General features: G+C 43.3%; 1 protein-coding gene across 6 annotated transcripts in view; it reads right to left on the minus strand.

Moving 5' to 3' along the window:
• STARD9 (StAR related lipid transfer domain containing 9) overlaps positions 1–20,352 on the minus strand; it is a 149,154-nt gene that overhangs the window by 45,899 nt on the left and 82,903 nt on the right. For 5 of the 6 annotated variants that reach the window (XR_004030459.1, XR_004030458.1, XM_030814228.1 and 2 more), the window contains exons 1-4: positions 3,052–3,098; positions 2,578–2,715; positions 1,805–1,887; positions 1,576–1,679 (exon numbers count right to left, since the gene is read on the minus strand). Coding sequence is in view for 1 of the 6 variants with exons in the window: in XM_003266783.4 (XP_003266831.2) it covers positions 1,576–1,679; positions 1,805–1,887; positions 2,578–2,715; positions 3,052–3,103; positions 8,161–8,340; positions 11,626–11,697; positions 12,152–12,229; positions 14,241–14,338; positions 14,526–14,735; positions 15,115–15,212; positions 16,777–16,844 (1,181 nt within the window). In the remaining 5 variants the exon portion in view is untranslated. Of the gene's footprint in view, positions 1–1,575; positions 1,680–1,804; positions 1,888–2,577; positions 2,716–3,051; positions 3,104–8,160; positions 8,341–11,625; positions 11,698–12,151; positions 12,230–14,240; positions 14,339–14,525; positions 14,736–15,114; positions 15,213–16,776; positions 16,845–20,352 lie in introns of those variants that run through there. The other variant, XM_003266783.4, reaches the window with a different exon arrangement.

Here is a 20,352-nt window from a genome sequence, read left to right on the forward strand (position 1 = left end):
TCTTCCCAACATAAACCTTACCTAAAACAGGAGCTACTTTCATGACTTCACTACAAAAAAGGAAAGTCACTCTGACAAAGCAAAAGCTCCAGCCTAAGTCCTGAGTCCACCTTGTGTCACCTCTTCTACCTTATTCGCCATCCCATAGAGCTCTCAGTCACTCAACACTAGGATCATCCTTCGTTAAATTTCTGTTGTAGCATCCTTCACTGAGCAGCTCTCCTATGAGGACTTGCCTGCTGTTCATGCTTCCTAAATCAGAGCATAGTTTGTTTTCCTTTTTTTGAGATGGAGTCTCGCTCTGTCACCCAGGCTGGAGTGCAGTGGTGCAATCTCGGCTCACAGCAACCTCTGCCTCCCGAATTCAAGCGATTCTCCTGCCTCAGCCTCCCGAGTGGCTGGGACTACAGGCGCGTGCTACCATGCCCAGCTAATTTTTTGTTGTTGTTGTATTTTTAGTAGAGACGGGGTTTCACCATGTTAGCCAGGATGGTCTTAATTTCCTAACCTTGTGATCTGCCCACCTCGGCCTCCCAGAGTGCTGGGATTACAGGCATGACCCACCGCACACGGCCCTGAATCAGAGCACTTCTGCTCCTGTATCCAACATTCCTCACTGCCAAGGTCGACAAAAGATTGTCTTCATCTGCCATCAAATGCTGCTGGCCTGAGGAAAGAACTGCTGGATCCTTCTGAAGAAACTATGGGCCATGATAACTCCACTGAGACCCTGTGCTCAAGGTGCTTGGCAGCCTCCCAACACCAGTGATGTCACAGGCACCAAGTCCCCTGCTGAAATTTTCTAAAGGAAATCTCTAAGGCAGAGGTCACTTTGACGTACAGGAAAAGAATGACTCCCAGTACCAAATCTGCAAGGCTTCTAGATCTGGGAAGGGTGTTTTATGTAGAAATGGATGAAGTATGAAGTAGAAAAGTAGTTGCCATCAATCCCATAAAAAACTCTGACTCAATGTTTCATAGTTACAATGCAGGCAAAGTGGGTATGAGAGGGTAGAACCAAAGATATTTTCATATTGTTCCTATAGTTTCTGCCCCTCTATGCACAGTTCTGGATTCTTGGTTAGGAGAAAGAAAGGCTTCTCAGTCACACACTATCTTTAAAAACACAGAGAAAGCCATATGTTCTGGAAGCTATGAGCTCACATACACTATGTGACATATACTATGAGCTCACACACAGGCAGGCCAGAACTTAAGGGAGTATATAGGAAGGTAAGCTCAGAACAAAGATGCCCACAAACACATCACAGCTAAATTTTGTGGAGAGAGAAAAGTGGCCACAGGAACATCAAATAACATACCTCTTTCAGTGATGAAAAAAGTTGAAATACCAAAGAGGAAATGAACAAGGGCCAAAACCACTTCCCTGCCAACTACAAACTTAGCAGCAAGTTCAGCATCATCAAATGACTTGCCCAAGTTGATTCAGACAAGGGCTCATTCAGACCTTGGCTGCTACATTAATCACCCCCCACCCCCACCCTGATCCATGCTGTCATGGACTAAGAAGTGAACCCAGTAGGTTCCACATCAGTATAAGCAGATATTTCTTACCCTTCCTTCCAAAGCAAAGGGGAGAGACCCAGTCGGGAGGCAGTGAGATCTCCATCCAAATCCAGCCACTCCAAAGAGCCACCACCAGCAGCAGCCTCTCCAACCTTGAACAAGGAAGAAAGCACAGTGAGGCTGCTGTCATCACCTCCACCCCTCCCAGCCTGGCTTTTCCTCTAAAAAGTGGAAACAGGGAGGCCAGCAATAACCTAGAAAACACAGCCCTGCTAACCTGCCTTCGCTGACGCAGGACAGCAGCCTCTGCTGGGTGGTTGAATCGGAACTTCTGTGCCTTCCCCAGGGTTATGACAGCTCCTGCAGCACAGAGACAAATGAGAATTCAATCAACAGCTCATGTTTTGGAGTACACACTATGTGTAGGGCACTGTTCTGTGAGACAAAGTCATGCCCTCGATAACTGATAATTTTGCTGAGTCGATATGTATTAATTCTGTATCACACAGCATACATCTTGAATTAATAAGACAGACAGGAAGAACTCTACTACTCCAAGGGAAAGGAAGTTGAGTTCCAGGTGTAGTAGTCAGGGAACACTTGATGGAAGAGGAGGAATCTCAGTTCAGTCTCAAAGGACAGACAGAATTTGCACAGATTAATAACAGTAGTGGTAATTATAGTAATAATGATAATGAGTGTTTACTGAGTGCCAAGCACACTGTTAAGAACTATAAGGTTCATTCGATTCTCACAATGATCCTATTATTATCCCCATTTTATAGATGAGGAAAGTGAGGCTCAGAGACTTTCCTAGGGAGACAGAGCTAATGAACACAGGTACAAATTTCATAGTCATTCTTCACTCCGAGACTTTGGAATTAAGGCTTGTTTATGGGAATAGGAACATATTAGAAAATCTTCACACTTGAGGGTGTAGAGGCTGGGTGATCCATTTTTAAAGCCTGCTTCACTGAGCTCTTTGGGCCCATGAGACTGGAGCTGGTCCATCACTCATCTTGGGATAAACAGGGCTGCAGACAGTCCTACCTTGAGTCAGACGGCAGGAGGCAGTGACCTCCCGGCCATTGACTGTACAGCGGGCCCCACGGGCAGGTCGGAGAACAACTACACCACAGGCACTGGTGATAGTGCAGTGGTCTCTCTCGATCCACTGACCCTGCAGGACTACAAAAGAGGTGGTGGTCACTTGGGTGGGAGGACGATCCAGGGAAACACCCTCTCCAATTCTTTCTGTGAAATCAGAATCCAACATCTGGAAGACCTTATACCATAATAAAAGAGGAAGAGCTGACCTGAAACCACCCAGACCTGAAATCCTCCCACCGTGTGGGTCTCCCTCTATCACGTCCCAGACCTGAAACCTAGCAGCAGAAAGAGAAGCAGGCCCTGAATACACCAATGATTCCCTTCTTCTTAGAGCATCATCAGAGTCCTCTGAAGAAACCTATCAGGCACAAATACTTGCCCCAAAATGTTGGACTCATATGCTCTGTCACTTACCAATGTCCTGTTCCTGGTCTGAATCAATCCTTCCTATTTTTGTTGTTCCTTCCTAAAGGGGAAAAAAGCCATTTTAATGAGAATTAAAGGGACAGAACCTTGCCCTACAGGAGAGTCCACATTAGAATGCTCTCACTGTCTTCCCAGCCTTGTCTGTACCACTTCTCATCCCATCCCAGCCTGGTCTGTACCACTTCTCGACCCTCTGCCCAGTCACTCTACAGCCCAGGAAGCCCCTGAGATGGCAGAGCTAAAAAATATACCACAAAGCAGCCCAAGCCATTTGCAAAGTCCAGCAAGTGTGGGCAAACTCCTTTCTGTCCCATAGCCCAAAGTTAGGGAATAGTTACAGCCATTGGTCAGAAAAATTCTCTAGTCTGAGAAAGTACACGCAAAAGTATGGCTTTTCCCTACGGGGCAAAGGTTGATGTGGTCCAAGTTTGATCCAGTAAGTCTCAGTCAAACAGGCATTTTGTGAAGATTTATGGAAACACAGGATTTTTACCTTCTTGGTCCGCAGATGAAGTTTAACAGACACCAGATTCTAAGAAGGGTAAAAGCACAAATAGGAGAAAAGCACCTCTAGAATAAAAAAGAACTGGAAGAGAGTGTAAGAGAGGAGGGGGAAACTGGAGTTAGTACAAATGAATCAGTGGATTAGTTGAAGACAAGGCCTTTTAGACCTTGGATTATGGCAAATTTGCTTAAGACCCACATAGCTCTGTTAGGAAAAGACAGCAACAGGGCAACTGGGATGCAAAATTTTAGACATATCTTTATCATTTATTGACTATTCAGTATGTCCTAGGCATTATGCTGAGTACTTTATACAAATCATATTCCTTTATCCTTTAACAACTCAAAATTTAGGTATTAACATCTCCTTTTTATTGCTGAGGAATGTGAAGCTCACAAGGGATAAACTGCCTGAGAAACCCATATACCCATACCAAATAGGAGAGCTATGACTAGAAATCAGGTCTCTCTGGATCCTAAGCCCCTGCAGCCTTTTCCAACTTCAACATAACACCTCCCCAGTAATGAATGTCTTTTTGTTTGTTTTGTTTTTTTGAGACGGAGTCTTGCTTTGATGCCCAGGCTGGAGTGCAGTGGTGCAATCTCAGCTCACTGCAACCTTTGCCTCCCAGGTTCAAGCGATTCCCTTCCCTCAGCCTCCCGGGTAGCTGGGACTACAGGTGCCTGCCACCACGCCCGGCTAATTTTTGTATTTATAGTAGAGACAGGGTTTCACCATGTTGGCCAGGCTGGTCTTGAACTCCTGACCTCAGGCGATCCGCTAGCCTTGGCCTCCCAAAGTGCTGGGATTATAAGCATGAGCCACTGCACCCGACCAGTAATTTTTTTTTTTTTTTGAGATGGAGTCTTGCTCTGTTGCCCAGGCTGGAGTGCAGTGGCACGATCTCGGCTCACTGCAACCTCTGCCTCCCAGGTTCAAGCGATTCTCCTGCCTCAGCCTCCCAAGTAGCAGGGAATACAGGTACATGCCACCATATCCGGCTAATTTTTGTATTTTTAGTAGAGACGGGGTTTCGCCATGTTGTCCAGGGTTGTCTCGAACTCCTGACCTCAGGTGATCTGCCTGCCTCAGCCTCCCAAAGTGCTGGGATTACAGGCTTGAGCCACCACATCTGGCCCAGTAATGTTTTTAAGGAGACCAGAGAATTCGCCACTAGGCTTCACTGTCAGCAGCCAGAGCAGGGAGGTCCCTGACACTCCTCCAAAATAGCTTGCGAGAAGGAAGAATCCTAGCTATAATGAATAAGGCTCTGTCCTCACTGCATCCCCCTCTGTCCCTCCTCTCTGCAAACACAAACAGCCAGAGCCAGCCTTTCTTGCTCAGGCACTGAGGACCACAGAAGTCAACAGATGCTAGCCTCCACAAACACTGTCAAACAGAATCAGAGGGCAGTTCAAGGGAAAAAGGTCGAAACGTTTCATGTGCGTTCAGGGACAGCCCTTCCAAAAAGATAAAGGCTATGGCACATCATAACTTCTAGATTTGCAGGGTAGAAATTACCAACAAAAGGTGATGGCATCTCAGATGAGGACTGAGCTGGCTGGCATATGTGTTCACTGCCCACCCTGCCTCTTTATGTAGGGAGAGTTAGCGGCACAAAGGCAGAGTTAGTGGCACAAACGCAATTACGAGGATGAAGTCCAGCATATCAGTAACCTGGGCTCTCCCTGTCCTTCCCTCTATCCTCTTCCCACCCAACACACTTCCGCAAGGTAACCCAGGGAAAAACAGCTTCCGGGTTGCCAGGGACTAGTTCTAGGTCCGTAACCAACTTAGCAAAAAGCAAACAAACAAACAGCAACAAACAGAATCTTGGGCCATTACTGTTAGTACTATTACCTAAGTCAAAAGCTAAACAAACAAAAGGTGGGGAAAGTACATAAAATGCAGAAATGCCAGGATTAGAAGTAGACTAAATCTCATTACCCAGGTCCACTGGAAATGCACCAGGAAGGGAGTAAAATCCTCACTATGCACTGACTAAGCAATGAAAATCAGCAATCCAGCGGGGCGTGAGGGCTCATGCCTGTAGTCCCAGAACTTTAGGAGACCAAGGTGGGTGGATCACTTGAGGTCAGGAGTTCAAGACCAGCCTGGCCAACATGGTGAATCCCCGTCTCTACTAAAAACACAAAAATTAGCCGGGCATGGTGGTTGTGGGATATGATGAAGTTTCTCTTCAAATAGCCTGATCAATCCTTTATTCTTCAATTCATAGTAACCCCCCACCCCTTTTTTTCCTTTTTCTCTTTTTTTCTTCCTGCCTTTATTACATGCCCAGACATGCCAGGTGTTATCAGTACCAGCTCACATTCCTTTCCTTATTTAAAAAAAAACTAGCTCTCTAGCTCATTGCAGACACCCCTTCCCCCTCTCTCCCTTATGTGCCCACGTCATCTAAAAAGGTTCAAATGTTTAGCCAACCAGGATTAGTTTAGAATGTACGACCCGACCCCAGCCAGTGGGGAAGGGGGAAGGGTACAGGAGCAGGACTTTTGTCAGAAATAAAGGCTCTCATGCCCCTTTGTTCAGAGGTGTTCTCATGGCAACTGGCCAAGGAGAAGCACCCCTCTACACAAAAGTAAAATTGCTTTACTAAAATCCTTTAAGTGTTCAATTTCCTTAAAATTTTAAGCATTATTCCCAACAGTGGTGCACGCCTGTAATCCCAGCTATGCAGGAGGCTTAGGCAGGAGAATCACTTGAGCCCAGGCAGTTGAGGTTGCAGTGAGCTGAGATTGCGCCACTGCACTCCAGCCTGGGTGACAGAGCAAGACTCCGTCTCAAAAAAAAAAAAAAAAAATCAGCAATCCTATCTTCAGATGAGGTCATCATTCATCTCCATGTCTACTATTCAATCTAATAGTCATGTCCTTTAACCCTCTGCTGCGACCCTAAGCTCTACTACTTGATTTCTAGCTTCATCTATTCACTCCACATCCAATCCATGTATCAGATCAGTTCTACTCAAATACTGACCATTTTAATCAATCTGGTCTCTTCCTGACCTCCAATCTCTCTCTGTGCTTCTGACTAATGGGAGGATATATACAGCCATTTGGTGTTTAGTTTTCTTGCTAAGGTAAAAGTTGCCAGCCACTTCTGCCTCAGGCACTTTCACTAAGAAAATTTATATCCCGTATACCAGAAAATAAACTACTTTAAATTTTCTGTCTGAGCAGATCAGTCTCTGACAACTTCCCAAAGGGCTTATCCTAAGAACACCGATGAACTTTGCTAACATCTCACTTCCATATGCTCTGCAGCACTAGGAAGGAGTCCAATTTCTCCAGGGATAACAGCAGCATTACATACTCCCCAGAAACTCTTTGTTCTTTTTAAACATCAGCTGGGGATAATTATGAGAATGAAAACTAGATTTTCAGTGAGCACAGGGATTTTGAGCATGGGAAGTACGTTCTGCTGTCCATAGGAACTGTCCTCCCACAGTAGAACACATTGATGAGAACAAGATAAAAGACTCTGTCTACCATAGGTCACTAACTCTCAAAACCACTTCAATCAGAAATGAGGACTGGCCTCCAGGTGACACAGAGCCAGTGGGCTAGGTGCTGTTTGGAAACTTTAATCTTTTTCTAGATGGATGCCTGTCATCCCCTCTTCCCCCACCATCACACCACTCTAGCTCTTTGGATCCTATGTTTTAAGCTTCCTTTACCTACTTTCTCTGTCTCCTTTTCCAGGTAAATGTAGTGATGGAGAAGTGGGAAGTGTACTGTTTATTTGGGGTTGAATGAAGTGGGGGTGTCAGAAGAAAACTTTCAAATCTTCTGAATTCCCCCTTTAGTCTCTGAAAGCCACCTTTTTTTTAACATTATTTTTATTTATTTTATTTATTTTTGAGATAGTCTTACTTTGTCACCCAGGCTGGAGTACGGTGGTGTGATCTCAGCTCACTGCAACCTTCGCCTCCCGGGTTCAAGTGATTCTCCTGCCTCAGCCTCCTGAGTAGCTGGGATTATAGGCGCCCACCACCAAGCCCGGCTAATTTTTGTATTTTTAGTAGAGGTGGGGTTTTGCCATGTTGGCCAGGATGGTCTCGAACTCCTGACCTCAAGTGATCTGCCCGCCTCGGCCTCCCAAAGTGCTGGGATTAAAGGTGTGAGCCACCGCGCCCAGCCTGAAAGCCACCTTTGAGCAGTCTGTATTTGTAGAGTTTAGGAGCACTAATGGTTATCCTGGTTAGGGTTTCACTCTCCATGACTGTATCCCTATGCTTCAGTAAGCCAGAAAAGGAATATGATAAGCATCATTCTTACTTTAAAATGAGGAAATTAAGGCAAAGAGAACAAAAGTAAGTTACATAAGAACAACAGTAGCAGCAGTTGAAAAACAATTGTTCTGATTTCCAGTCTTCTGCTCTATACATACAAAGGCAAAACAGATCATAATTTGTCAGGTAGACGTTTACTGAGAGCAAACCTGAAGGCAGCTCTGTAGCATCTGTCTTGATTTCAATTCACAGAAACATGGCGGCTGCTCCTAGCTTTTCCCTCCTTGACCTCTGGGGCCAGTGGCTTAGGAAGAAAAGGATACACCAGCCTCCTCACCTTGAGATGATAGAGCACTACACCTGTGCTGAGCACATCATCCTCCAAGGCCATCAAGTGTGGCAGGCTGGAGTCGATGACCACCCCAGCCCTCCTCCTGTTGATGTCCACACTGTAATGCTCCATGAGGGCCTGCCAATCATTCCACTTCTGGGTCCAGTCTTTAGTCAGCTGGTCTATCTGCAGAGGTATAGGAGGTGATCTGAGACACTCAGCATGGGGAACAGACTAAAGGTCAGAAGTCATTACAATCTATTCCTGTTTCCCCAGGGTACTGCTTTCTTATGATCTTCCTGGATACTATTCAAAGCCCCACAGAAGCCCTTGTACCTCCTCCAACTGCAAGCTGTGTTTTCTAAGTTTTCTTCAATAAGCAAGTGTTACTTGTATAAACAGAAGCCCCCTCAATAAATGTTATTTTTAAAGTTTTCTGCAATGGGCATGTATTGTTTTTATAATTAGAAAAAAACATGTTATTTTTAAAAAATTAATTGGGATGTTAGACATCTATGTTTATAATTTCCCTTTCCCCACCCCGGTTTTATATGATCCATACTTGGGAACCCTTTTATGACCTACACACTTCTTTCCCAAAGTACAGTACTTTGAGTTATCATATAAGCTTGCACACGGCTCACAGAACCACAAAGCACTGAGAGGAATCTCCCCAGGTGGAACTAAGACTATATGGAACTTGTCTGGAAGATTAGGTAATAAGACAATAAAAACAATAATAACAGTAAAATACTGAGTGCTTACTGTGTACCAGGAACAGAGTTTTAAAAGTAAATATACCTAGGCTTAGAGGCCTTAAGCTAAGACCACCTTAGGGACATGCACAGTGATAAATGTAGGGTACTTCTTCTTTTAGTGGAAACTGATGCCTAAGCATTAAGCTTATCCTGGGAATGGAAGAACTGAGGAAGCTCAGAAAAAAAAAAAAATTAGATTTAGCTACGGGCTTCTCTCATAAACGGAATACTTAAAAAAAATTATGCCAGGTTTAGGTACAAGTGCTTTATGTGCCCTAGAAACATTATTTTAATAATCATTGAGTTGAAGTTTGGAAATCAGGAAATTACAGGGTACCTGTAAAGGGCTGGGTTGGATAGGGACCCCTGGCATTGGTGAGTGAACTCTGGCTTACAGTTCAGCCAACCTGGCACAGTTGCCCCTCTGGCCAGCTTTCATCACCTACTCCTACACTGCCTAAGATCATACAGCCAATAAGGGGCAGGTTCAAGTCCAGCTCAGCTGGCCTGCATAATGCAAGAATCATTTTGGAATGATTTTGGCTCCCCTACTTCATCTCTTAGTATAGAGGGATGATATTTTCTGAACCAAAAATCAGAATACATGACTGAAGGAGGAATTTTTTAGAGAAACTTCTAGATGTGTGATTTAGTCTTGAGGTTTACTAAGGGTGACAAAATGTTAACATGGCCAGGATACTTTAATAACATATAAGTATGATGCAACAGAATATTGGAAATTGAAATATTTGGTTGTAGGATTTAAATCTAACCTGTCTGCCGGGTGTGGTGGCTCACGCCTGTAATCCCAGCAGTTTGGGAGGCTCAGGCGAGCGGATCACTTGAGATCAGGAGTTTAAGACCAGCCTGGCCAACATGGTGAAACCCCTTCTCTACTAAAAATACAAAAAATTAGCCTGGCATGGCAGTGGGCGCCTGTAATCCCAACTCAGGAGGCTGAGGCTGGAGAATTGCTTGAACCCAGCAGGCGGAGGTTACAGTGAGCCGAGATCACACCATTGCACGCCAGCCTGGATGACAAGAGCAAAAGTCTGTCCCAAAATAATAAAAAATAGGCCGAGTGCGGTGGTTCATGCCTGTAATCCCAGCACTTTGAGAGGCCGAGGTGGCCGGATCACAAGGTCAGGAGTTTGAGACCAGCCTGGCCAACACGATGAAACCCCATCTCTACTAAAGATACAAAAATTAGCTGGGCGTGGTGGTGTGAGCCTGTAATCTCAGCTACTCAAGAGGCCGAGGCAGGAGAATTGCTTGAACCTGGGAGGCGGAGGTTGCAGTCAGCTGAGATAGCACCATTGCACTCCAGCCTGGGTGACAGGGTGAGACTCCGTCTCAAAAAAAATAAAATAAAAAAATAAAAATAAATCTAATCCGTCAACAAAAAAAACTGCCCACCATTTCTTCCTTTTAAATATCTCTGGGGGCCAGGTACAGTGGTTCATGCCTGTAATCCCAGCACTTTGGGAGGCCAAGGAGGGTGGATTACCTGAGGCCAGGAGTTTGAGACCAGCCTGGCCAACATGGTGAAATCCTATCTCTACTAAAAACGCAAAAATTAGACAGGTGTGGTGGTGCACACCTGTAGTCCCAGCTACTTGGGAGGCTTAGGCAGGAGAATCACTTGAACCTGGAAGGCGGAGGTTGCAGTGAGCTGAGATCATAACACTGCACTCCAGCGTGAGTGACAGAGTGAGACTCCCTCTCAAAAAAAATAAAATAAATTTAAAAAAATGTCTCTGGGAATCACCATTTATTCTACTTTTCCAAAATGTCCTGTCCTTGCCCTCACTGGATTACAGCAGTCTCTTTCCTGGTTGGTCCCCTGCTTCCAGTCTTTCCACCTTTCAATTCATCCTGCATACAACTATCATATTAATTTTCCAAAGATACTCCTTTATTATGTCACCAACCTGATTCAAGAAGCTATTAATCCTGTTTACACCAAGTTCAAACCTTCTAAACTTGCCCTAACCTTACCTGCACTACCCTCTACCACGAACACCCATTCTAACCAGCTTAGTCTTCCTCACGGTGTGTGCTTCCACACGGCCTCTCACACCCCTTCCTTCTCCCAGTTTCAAGGCTTTGCTTATGTTATCCCTCCCTCACCCAATGCCTTACCCCTTCTCCCTATGTAACAACCCTAGCAAACCTTCAATGGCTAGTTCAAGGTCAGTTCTCTGCCTGCCAGCACCAACATATGATGTCTGCTCTGAAAATCCCAAACCATAATGATTTCTTCCTTCCCTAGACTCTTTCATCTAAATCACATGGTTCATGAAACACACCATTCTCTAAATGTGTTTCCAACTAGACTGCAAACCATTTGAGGGCAGGGACCTCTCTGTACCTCTTGCGACATCATGCTGAGCACCTATTTGATCCTCAAACAATAAATCCATCTTGGTTGACTGATTTACAGACAAGAAAACAGTCTTTTCCCCCCCAGGCTACTCTCACTATCCAAAGGACTTATGAATCCCTGAGAGAACAATACAGAAAGTCAGAAAGCCATTAACAGTCTCCTAGGCAAACACATCCCCTGGTCAAGGCTTAAAGGAAACAAACATTGTCTTTAAATTAGATAGCTCTTCTCTGCCCTGCCAAGAGAGCAACCCTACCTAGCTCAGGAATAATGGAGGGAGTTCCTAGGGTGATGTAAAGCACAACTGAGTCCACCCAACACACCCACCTTCAATTCATTTTGGAGAACCAGCTCCTTCAGGTTTTCATCCTTTTCATCATTCAATGAACCGAAGTTTCTCTGCACAAAGATAGAGATGTGTTGATATTTTCCTGGTCTGAACTTCAGGTAGGTCCCACCCTTACACTTGGGAAGGAAGGTAAGATGCAGTAAAGGAAAGACTTTATCATTAAAATGAGAAATAAATCAGGAGCCTAAGTATTTGGGCTCATATTGGTACAAAGATGGAAAATACACAGAAATTTTCCTGGAGGGCCCCATTCTCCGTACCTGCCCACACAGGGCAAGGACCATCCAGGCACAAGACAAGAGATGATAAAGTGAAAAAATGCCCACACCATCTGAAGCTACACTGAGAAACCAGAGAAATCTCTGTTTTGTCTTTGCTCCTGTCTCTGTCTCAGGAGTCAACTGAGAACATAGAATGCAGCAGGGCCCAGACTCTACGGAGAAGAAAAGAGGCTCAGAAGGAGAATTTCAGTTAAGTATGGAAAGGTTCTGACTGTCTGCATACCAGTTCAAAGCTCAGCAGCAGGGCTTTCAGTCTTTCAATCTCTTCTCTGAGTTCTCTAATGAGCTTTACGTTTGCATCCTGAAACAGAGAGAACTCCATCACCACTGATTGTTATCAAGTCCCACTCAGCTGTGAAATGCTATTTGCAATTGGCTCGGAAGAGGTAGATTACTCCTTTGGAGGAGCCTCTACAGCGGTCAATCATTCTCAAGTTGTGGTCCCAGGACCTGCAGCATCCACTTAAGAACTTGTTAGAAATGCACACTTTGGCCCACCCCAGACCTACTAAATCAGAAACTCTGAAGGACTGGGGCCCAGCAGTGTTCTAACAAACCCTCCAGGTGATTCTGAGACACACTGAAGTTTGCGAATCATTTCCCTAGAGGTCAAGCAGGTAACACAAAAGCCAGGGCATGTACAGGCAGTAGGTGCTAACCTTCCTGTATTGTGACTAAGCCTAATACTGCCTAATTACACTGCCTTTTTAAAACAGTCTACATATGGGTTATGTCTGTGTATGTGTGTGTGTACACACATGTGTCTGTGTATACACACATATACGTGTGTGTATATATACGTATATACGTGTGTATATATACATATATACGTGTATATATGTATATACATGTGTGTATATACATATATACATATATACACACACATATATACACACATACATATATATACACATACACACACACACACACACACACACATATATATATATATATATGTATATATGTATATATGTAGTGTATGTCTGGCCACCAGCTATGATCCCTTCTCTGGAACTTCTCACTGAAATTGTGAAAGAATGTTTGGAAAATTCTCATTTAGCTTTCAAAAACCAATGAATACTTCCGTGTGGGCAGAGGAGAAAAACAATAGAAAGAAAAAATATTAAAGGATAAACAAAAACCAATGAATTCCTACACTCTCCTTTTAATCTAAACAGAGAAGTCACCACAATTTGCATAGAGAAAAATAAAACACAGACAACTTGCATAAAAAAACACAGGCGTAAGACTGGGCACCTTGGCCCACACCTGTAACCCCAGCACTTTGGGAGGCTGAGGTGGGAGGATCATTTGAGTCCAGGAGTTTGAGACCAGCCTGAGCAATATTGTGGGACCTTGTTTCTACAAAAATTTTTTTTTTAAATTAGCCTAACATGGTGGCATGCACCTGTGGTCCCAGCTACTCAGGAGGCTGAGGTGGGAGAATCACTTAAGCCCTGGAGGTTGAAGCTGCAGTGAGCCACAATAGTGCCATTTTACTCCAGCCTGGACAACAGAGCAAGACCCCTTTCTCAAAACAGGCAAACAAATACAAAAACACAGGAATAAACCAACATAAATTCAAAATAAAAGCAGTAAACAAACTTTTTAAATGAACTTCCTTAGAGTGAGCCATTATTGCACCACTGCACTCCAGCCTGGGTGACAGAGTGACACCCTGTCTCTAAATATAAAATAATAAAATAAAAAATAAATGACCTTTCTTAGAGTAGTAATGGTAAACTAAGAAATCTTAAGAAGAATGGCCTTAGGCCGGGCACGGTGGCTCACGCTTGTAATCCCAACACTTTGGGAGGCCGAGGCGGGCGGATCACGAGGTCAGGAGATCGAGACCATGGTGAAACTCCGTCTCTACTAAAAATACAAAAAAAAAAAAAATTAGCTGGGCGTGGTGGCGGGCGCCTGTAGTCCCAGCTACTCGGAGAGGCTGAGGCAGGAGAATGGCGTGAACCCGGAAGGCGGAGCTTGCAGTGAGCCGAGATTGCGCCACTGTACTCCAGCCTGGGCGACAGAGCGAGACTACGTCTCAAAAAAAAAAAAAAAAAAAAAAAAAGAAGAATGGCCTTAGAGAAGTATCTAAAATAACTTATTCATAAAAGGTTACTGAATGAAGGCAGTAGAGATAGGAAAGAAGGAGAAGACAGTACAAGAAAGAATTCTACTCCCTCATCATTTGGAGGACAAATCTGGAAAGTTGAGGTGAGTACAAAGAGAAAGAAATCAATGAGAGAAAAAAAAAAATAAAGCTTTGTGTAAACTATACCAGACCAGGACTTATGAAAAGGTCTCACCTCATTTACTCGTGGCTTGTTGATAATGTTTTTGGCACTGGATGCATATCTCAGTGTGCTCATGGTCTCACTGTAGCTCGTGTGTGCAGGAGACACCGCTGAGGTAGAAGGAGAAAGTTTAAAAACATGCCAGCCCATCCATCCCAGCCCTTAATCACTTGCCTTGCTACTACTGCCCATGCTGTATAAGACCCCTGATGAAATGAGAAACCTTGGTGGCCATGGCCCTTTCTCTGAGATTGAGTACCAGTCCCAACACAGATCCAGCTCTGGCGTCCCACTCACTGGCAACCATGATGGTTTTAGAGTTGCCTCCAAGGCTGTCCTTCAGCAGCCAGGTCAACACAGAGTCTCGGTATGGGATATAAGACTGCCTTCGGGAGGGTGCCCCTCCACTGCTGGTCCCAGAAGGAGAGCTAAGGATCCCACTGTCACCACCATTGCTGACTGAGCTGTTGAGGCTCTGGCAGCTGCTGAAAACTTGGGAGTTCTGGGCTTAAAAGATGAAAAAAGAAAATGGAAGAAAGAAGGAATTATGAAGCAAATATATTAAAACAAAACAATGGTTGGAGAACACAGACTTAAGTATCATATTTCCTAATCCCTTTCTGCATACAACAGGGTATTTTAGGTATCCCTAAAGACTTTAGACTCATGATATGGAATGTTTGAGCCACATAATTTTTTAGACTCCCCTCTTTTAGAAATGATGGTAGTAGGATAGCATTCTACTCTAAAACCAAGGACAAATATCAATTTTCATGCCCCAAACCAGAAGATAACCTTATCAAAAGGAACCCTATTGTGACAAAATGAAAACATGAGTTATTTTCCAAAGTCTCCCTCCCACTCCCATTATCTATCAGCAAAATACCTAAGGTGGAGATGACAATTCCCAGAGTCACAAGGGACTTGTTGATATTGGCTCCTTCGGTAATGCGGTCCTTACAATAACTGGGATCTGCTCTTTCACTAAAACACAGTCAATGAAAAACAAAAACAAAAGCAAATAAGACACTATCTTTACAATGCTGTTGAAAAATACTATCCTTTATTCTGTATGTCATGCTGTAAAAGACTCACATAATAAATTCCTTTCAGAATTCAGTTCCAGAAGAAAATGTTACCACCTTGTAATGAACTGGACTTTTTCTGCTTCTCAGGCAATAAAAATCAAATAACTCATTATGTTTCTGTTTTTATTTTGACTGTCAGAACACTTTATGCTAAATGTAATGCTCATTTACAGTAATGATATTAGCACGGCTTTTTGGTATATTCACTTCTCTATTGTTTTAAATTCTTGTATTTATAGCTTTATGGTATTTGTGCCATTAGCTGACAACAGTTTTGAATTTTTTTAAGTAAATGGGAAACATTAAAAATTCACACTTCCAATTGGCTGATAATAGTTTCTTTCAAACAGCACTTAGTTCTTAAGGGAATACTGTACCATATTGTTTTAAAATAAGAAAATTTGCCTTATTTCATCTTACCCTTTCTTGTGATCACATTATCCCCCTCAGGACTACTTCTTTCTAAATACATATGTAACTATAATTCATGCTCCCTTCTAATACCTACAAGGCAGTATCTTCTCAACCTTTCAAGATTTTTTAAACTTTTTTTCTTTAGAGATGGGGTTGAGCTATGTTGTTATGTTGCCCAGGCTGGCTTCAAACTCCTGGGCTCAAGTGATCCTCCCACCTCAGCCTCCTGAATAGCTGGGACTATAGATGTGCACCACCAAGTAAAACTTTTTTTTTCAAGTAAAGAACTGCATAAAAATCCATATTAAATAAAGAAAAAATAAAATCAATATTAAATCAAAGAGAAAAATTGTACTAATTCGGTTACCTTCACTGAAAGCAATGGTTTCTTAAATTTTTCCTAAACATTAGAATCACCTGGGCAGCTTTAACAATATCCTGATGCTTGCACTCCCACCAACCTCACTAATAATCTGATTGATCTGAGGTATAGGTATGGGGAGTTTTAAAAGCTCCTCAGGTGGCCAGCTGCAGTGGCTCACGCTTGTAATCCCAGCACTTTGGGAGACTGAGGCAGATGAATCGCCCAAGGCCAGGAGTGCGAGGCCAGCCAGGGCAACATAATGAGATGTTGTCTCCACAAAAAAAAAAAAAAAAAAAAAAAAGCCAGATGTGGTGTCATGTGCCTGTAGTCCCAGCTACTCCAGAGGCTGAGGCAGGAGGGTCACTTGAGCCCAGTAGTCCAGGGTTACAATGAGCCATGATCATACCACAGCACTCCAGCCTGGAGCCTGGGCAACAGAGTAAGACTGTCTCAAAAAGGAAAAGGTCCTCAGGTGATTTAATGTGCAACCAAGATTGAGAATCCCTGATGTAGAGGAACTTTTCAGCCCCTAGAAAATAACTTCTTAACCTAGCATTCGAAGGCTTATTTCTTTTGTAATATTCTCAGGATGACTGAAATGTGAAAAAGATTGGAAAAGCTTATTCCCTGTAAAACAGGCAAGAACAAGAGTAATTCCCCTTAGCTTTGAAATCCTAATTACCTGCCTGCTAGGTCCACAAGGTTGATCTTGCTAGCCATTTCAGAAGGGAGGTTGTTCTCCAGGATTGCCTAGAGGAGAAAACATTTAAAGCCTGTCATTTGGAACAATTTGTATTGTTTTCCCCTTAGACACTCTTCTAACCAAGGTGATATTTTGGATTTTTATCCAATTCACTCAACAAATCTGTATTCTAATGTGATGTAAACCAGGTGAGCTCTCAATATCTGACAGATAAAATCAATAGGGCCCTGGATCATCACTTTAAAAAAACAAAACAAAACAAAAAACACCAGCAGAACTTACAGACTAAGAACACAAACTTCCATGAAGTTTGCTGAGCACAACTTTCAGTGGCATCAGGAATTTCAGTACAATTTACCATGCAAATGCTCAACTCCCTCCCAGGGGGCTCTGACTCTTATTAGCAGACAGCCACAGCATGTGGGTGGCCTCTAATGGTCTCTTCCTAACCTCAGTCACAGCACCTTAACTTGCCAGGGTAGAAACTGCCCTGTAAGTTCTATTTAGCGCCATCCAGCCCCCAAGAAGAAACTACTCTGCCCCCAACCCCGATTCAATGTCGGTTTTGTTATTTTGCTTTAGAAATTGTTAATTTTTGTTTGTGTGTGTGTGTGTGTGTGTGTGTGTGTGTGTGTGTGTGTGTGTTTTGAGCTGGAGTTTTGCTCGTTACCCAGGCTGGAGTGCAATGGCAAGATCTCAGCTCACTGCAACCTCTGGCTCCCAAAGTTCAAGTGATTCTCCTGCTTCGGCCTCCCAAGTAGCTGAGCTTACAGGCATGCACCACCAGTCCTGGCTAATTTTGTATTTTTAGCAGAGACAGGGTTTCACCATGTTGGCCAGGCTGGTCTTGAACTCCTGACCTCAGGTGATCTGCCTACCTCGGCCTCCCAAAGTGTTGGGATTACAGGCATGAGCCACTGCACCGACCAGAAATTGTTAATGTTATACATCATCAACCGAATGTAGTTTTAAGAATATTTCAAATAATCCCCAAATCCCTCAAGTCTTTTCAGTCACTCTGCTCCCATCCCCAGCTTGAAGCAATCACTTAACTTTCTATGTCTGTAAGTCTGCCTTTTCAGAATGTTTCACATAAATAGAATCGTACGTCTGGCTCTTTTCACTGTACATAATTGAGATTCATCCATGTTAAGGCATCCATCAACAGTTCATTCATTTTTACTGCTATTATTCCATTGTGTGGATATACCAAGTTATCCATTTGTCTTTTGATAGATGTGCGGGTTGTTTCTATTTTGGGGTAATTACAAATAACAGTTATGGACATTTGTGCACATCTTTCTATGGACATTTCTCTTGGATAAACACCTAAGAGTAGAATTGCTGGGTCATATGGTAGGTATATATTTAACTTTTTAAGAAACTGCTAGGCTGGGCACGATGATTCACGCCTGTAACCCCAGCACTTTGGGAGGTGGAGACAGGTGGATCATGAGGTCAGGAAATTGAGACCATCCTGGCCAAAATGGTGAAACCTCGTCTCTACTAAAAATACAAAAATTAGCCAAGCGTGGTGGCGGGCACCTGTAGTCCCAGCTACTCAGAAGGCTGAGGCAGGAAAATGGCATGAAGCCGGAAGGCGGAGGTTGCAGTGAGCCAAGATTGCAACACTGCCCTCCAGCCTGGGCGACAGAGTGAGACTCCATCACAAACAAACAAACAAAACAAAAACAAACACAAACAAACAAAAAAAACCCTGCAAAACTCTTTTCCAAAGTTGCTATACCATTTACATTCCCACCAGTAGAGCAGGGTATGAAAACTCCTGCTCCTACACAACTTGCTGATATTTAGTATAATTTTAGCCATGTTAAAAGGTGGGTAGTGGTATCTCATTTGGTTCTAATTTGTATTTCCCTAATGAATAAGGATATTGAGAATTTTTTCAACTATTTAATTGTCACTAGCATACATATTTTGTTTAGTGAAACGTCAGTTCAAAATTTTTGCCGTTGTTTTGTTTTCTTACAGTGTTTAGAGAGTTCTTTATATATAATTCCTTCATCAGATGTATGTTTAGCAAATAAGTTTTACCTATCTGTTGCTTTTCCTTCTTTCCTTCTTCTTTTCTCTCTTTCTTTCTTTCAAGGGAGTCTTGCTCTGTCACCCAGGCTGAAGTGCAGTGGCATGATCTTGGCTCACTGTAACCTCTGCCTGCTGGGTTCAAGCAATTCTCCTGCCTCAGCCTCCCGAGTAGCTGGGATTACAGGTGCATGCCACCAAACCTGGCTAATTTTTGTGTTTTTAGTAGAGACAGGGTTTTCACCATCTTGGCTAGGCTGGTCTCCACCCCCGACCTCAAGTGATCCACCCACCTTGGCCTCCCAAAGTGGTGGGATTACAGGCATGAACCACCGCACCTGGCCTGCTTTTCTTTTTATTCTCCTAATAGTGTCTTTAAAAGTGCAAAAGGAGCCAGGCACAGTGGCTTATGCCTGTAATCCCAGCACTTTGGGAGGCAGAGGCAAACTGGATTGCTTGAGGTCAGGAGTTCGAGACCAGCCTGGTCAACATGGTGAAACCCTGTCTCCACTAAAAATACAAAAATTAGCCAGGCATGGTAATGCATGACTGTAATCCCAGCTACTTAGGTGGCTAAGGCAGGAGAATTACTTGAACCCGGGAGGTGGAGGTTGCAATGAGTCAAGATTGTGCCACTGTGCTCCAGCCTAGGCAACAGAGCAAGACTCAGTCTCAAAAAAAAAAAAAAAAAAAAAAAAAAATGCAAAGGCCAGGCATGGTGGGTCATGCCTATAATCCCAGCATTTTGGGAGGCTGAGGCAGGGGGATCACTAGAGCCTACGGATTTAAGACCAGCCTGGGCAACACAACGAGACCTTGTCTCTACAAAAAAAAATACAAAAGTTATTTTGTACACTATAAGTGTACACACACACACACACCTGTAAGTCCCAGCTACTTGGGAGGCTGAGGTGGGAGGATCACTTGAGCCCGGGAGGTTGAGAGGTTGAGGCTGCAGTGAGCCATGACTGTGCCACTGCACTCTAGCCTAGGTAACAGAGTGTGACCCTGTCTCAAAAAAAAATTATAAAAGTACAAAAGTTTGAAATTGTGATTAACTCCAGATTTCAATTTGTACTTTTCTTCAATTTGTGTTTTTAGTGCCATATCTATAAAACCTTCGCCTAATCAAAAATCACAAAGGTTCTCCTAAGTTATCTTCTAAAGTTTAATAGTTTCAGGTTTCCCATTTAGAGCTATGATTCAATATGAGTTAACTTTCCAATAAAGTGCAAAATATAGATCAAAATTCTTTTTTTTTCATATAGACATCCAATTGTTCTCCCACCATTTGCTGAAAACATATTTTCTCCACCGAATTGTCTTTGCAACTTTATTAAAAATCAGTTGCCTATATATGTGTGAGTCTATTTTGGACTCTATTCTCTTCCAGTAATCTATTTATCTTAACGCTAACACCACACTATCTTGGTTACTTTAGCTTCAGGAAGCACAGGGTTTATCTCAGAGAATGCTCCATGTGCACTTGAAAATATGTGTATTCTGTGATGT

Source organism: Nomascus leucogenys, chromosome 6, assembly GCF_006542625.1.
Source record: "Nomascus leucogenys isolate Asia chromosome 6, Asia_NLE_v1, whole genome shotgun sequence".
In the NCBI taxonomy this organism is placed as follows: Eukaryota; Metazoa; Chordata; class Mammalia; order Primates; family Hylobatidae; genus Nomascus; species Nomascus leucogenys.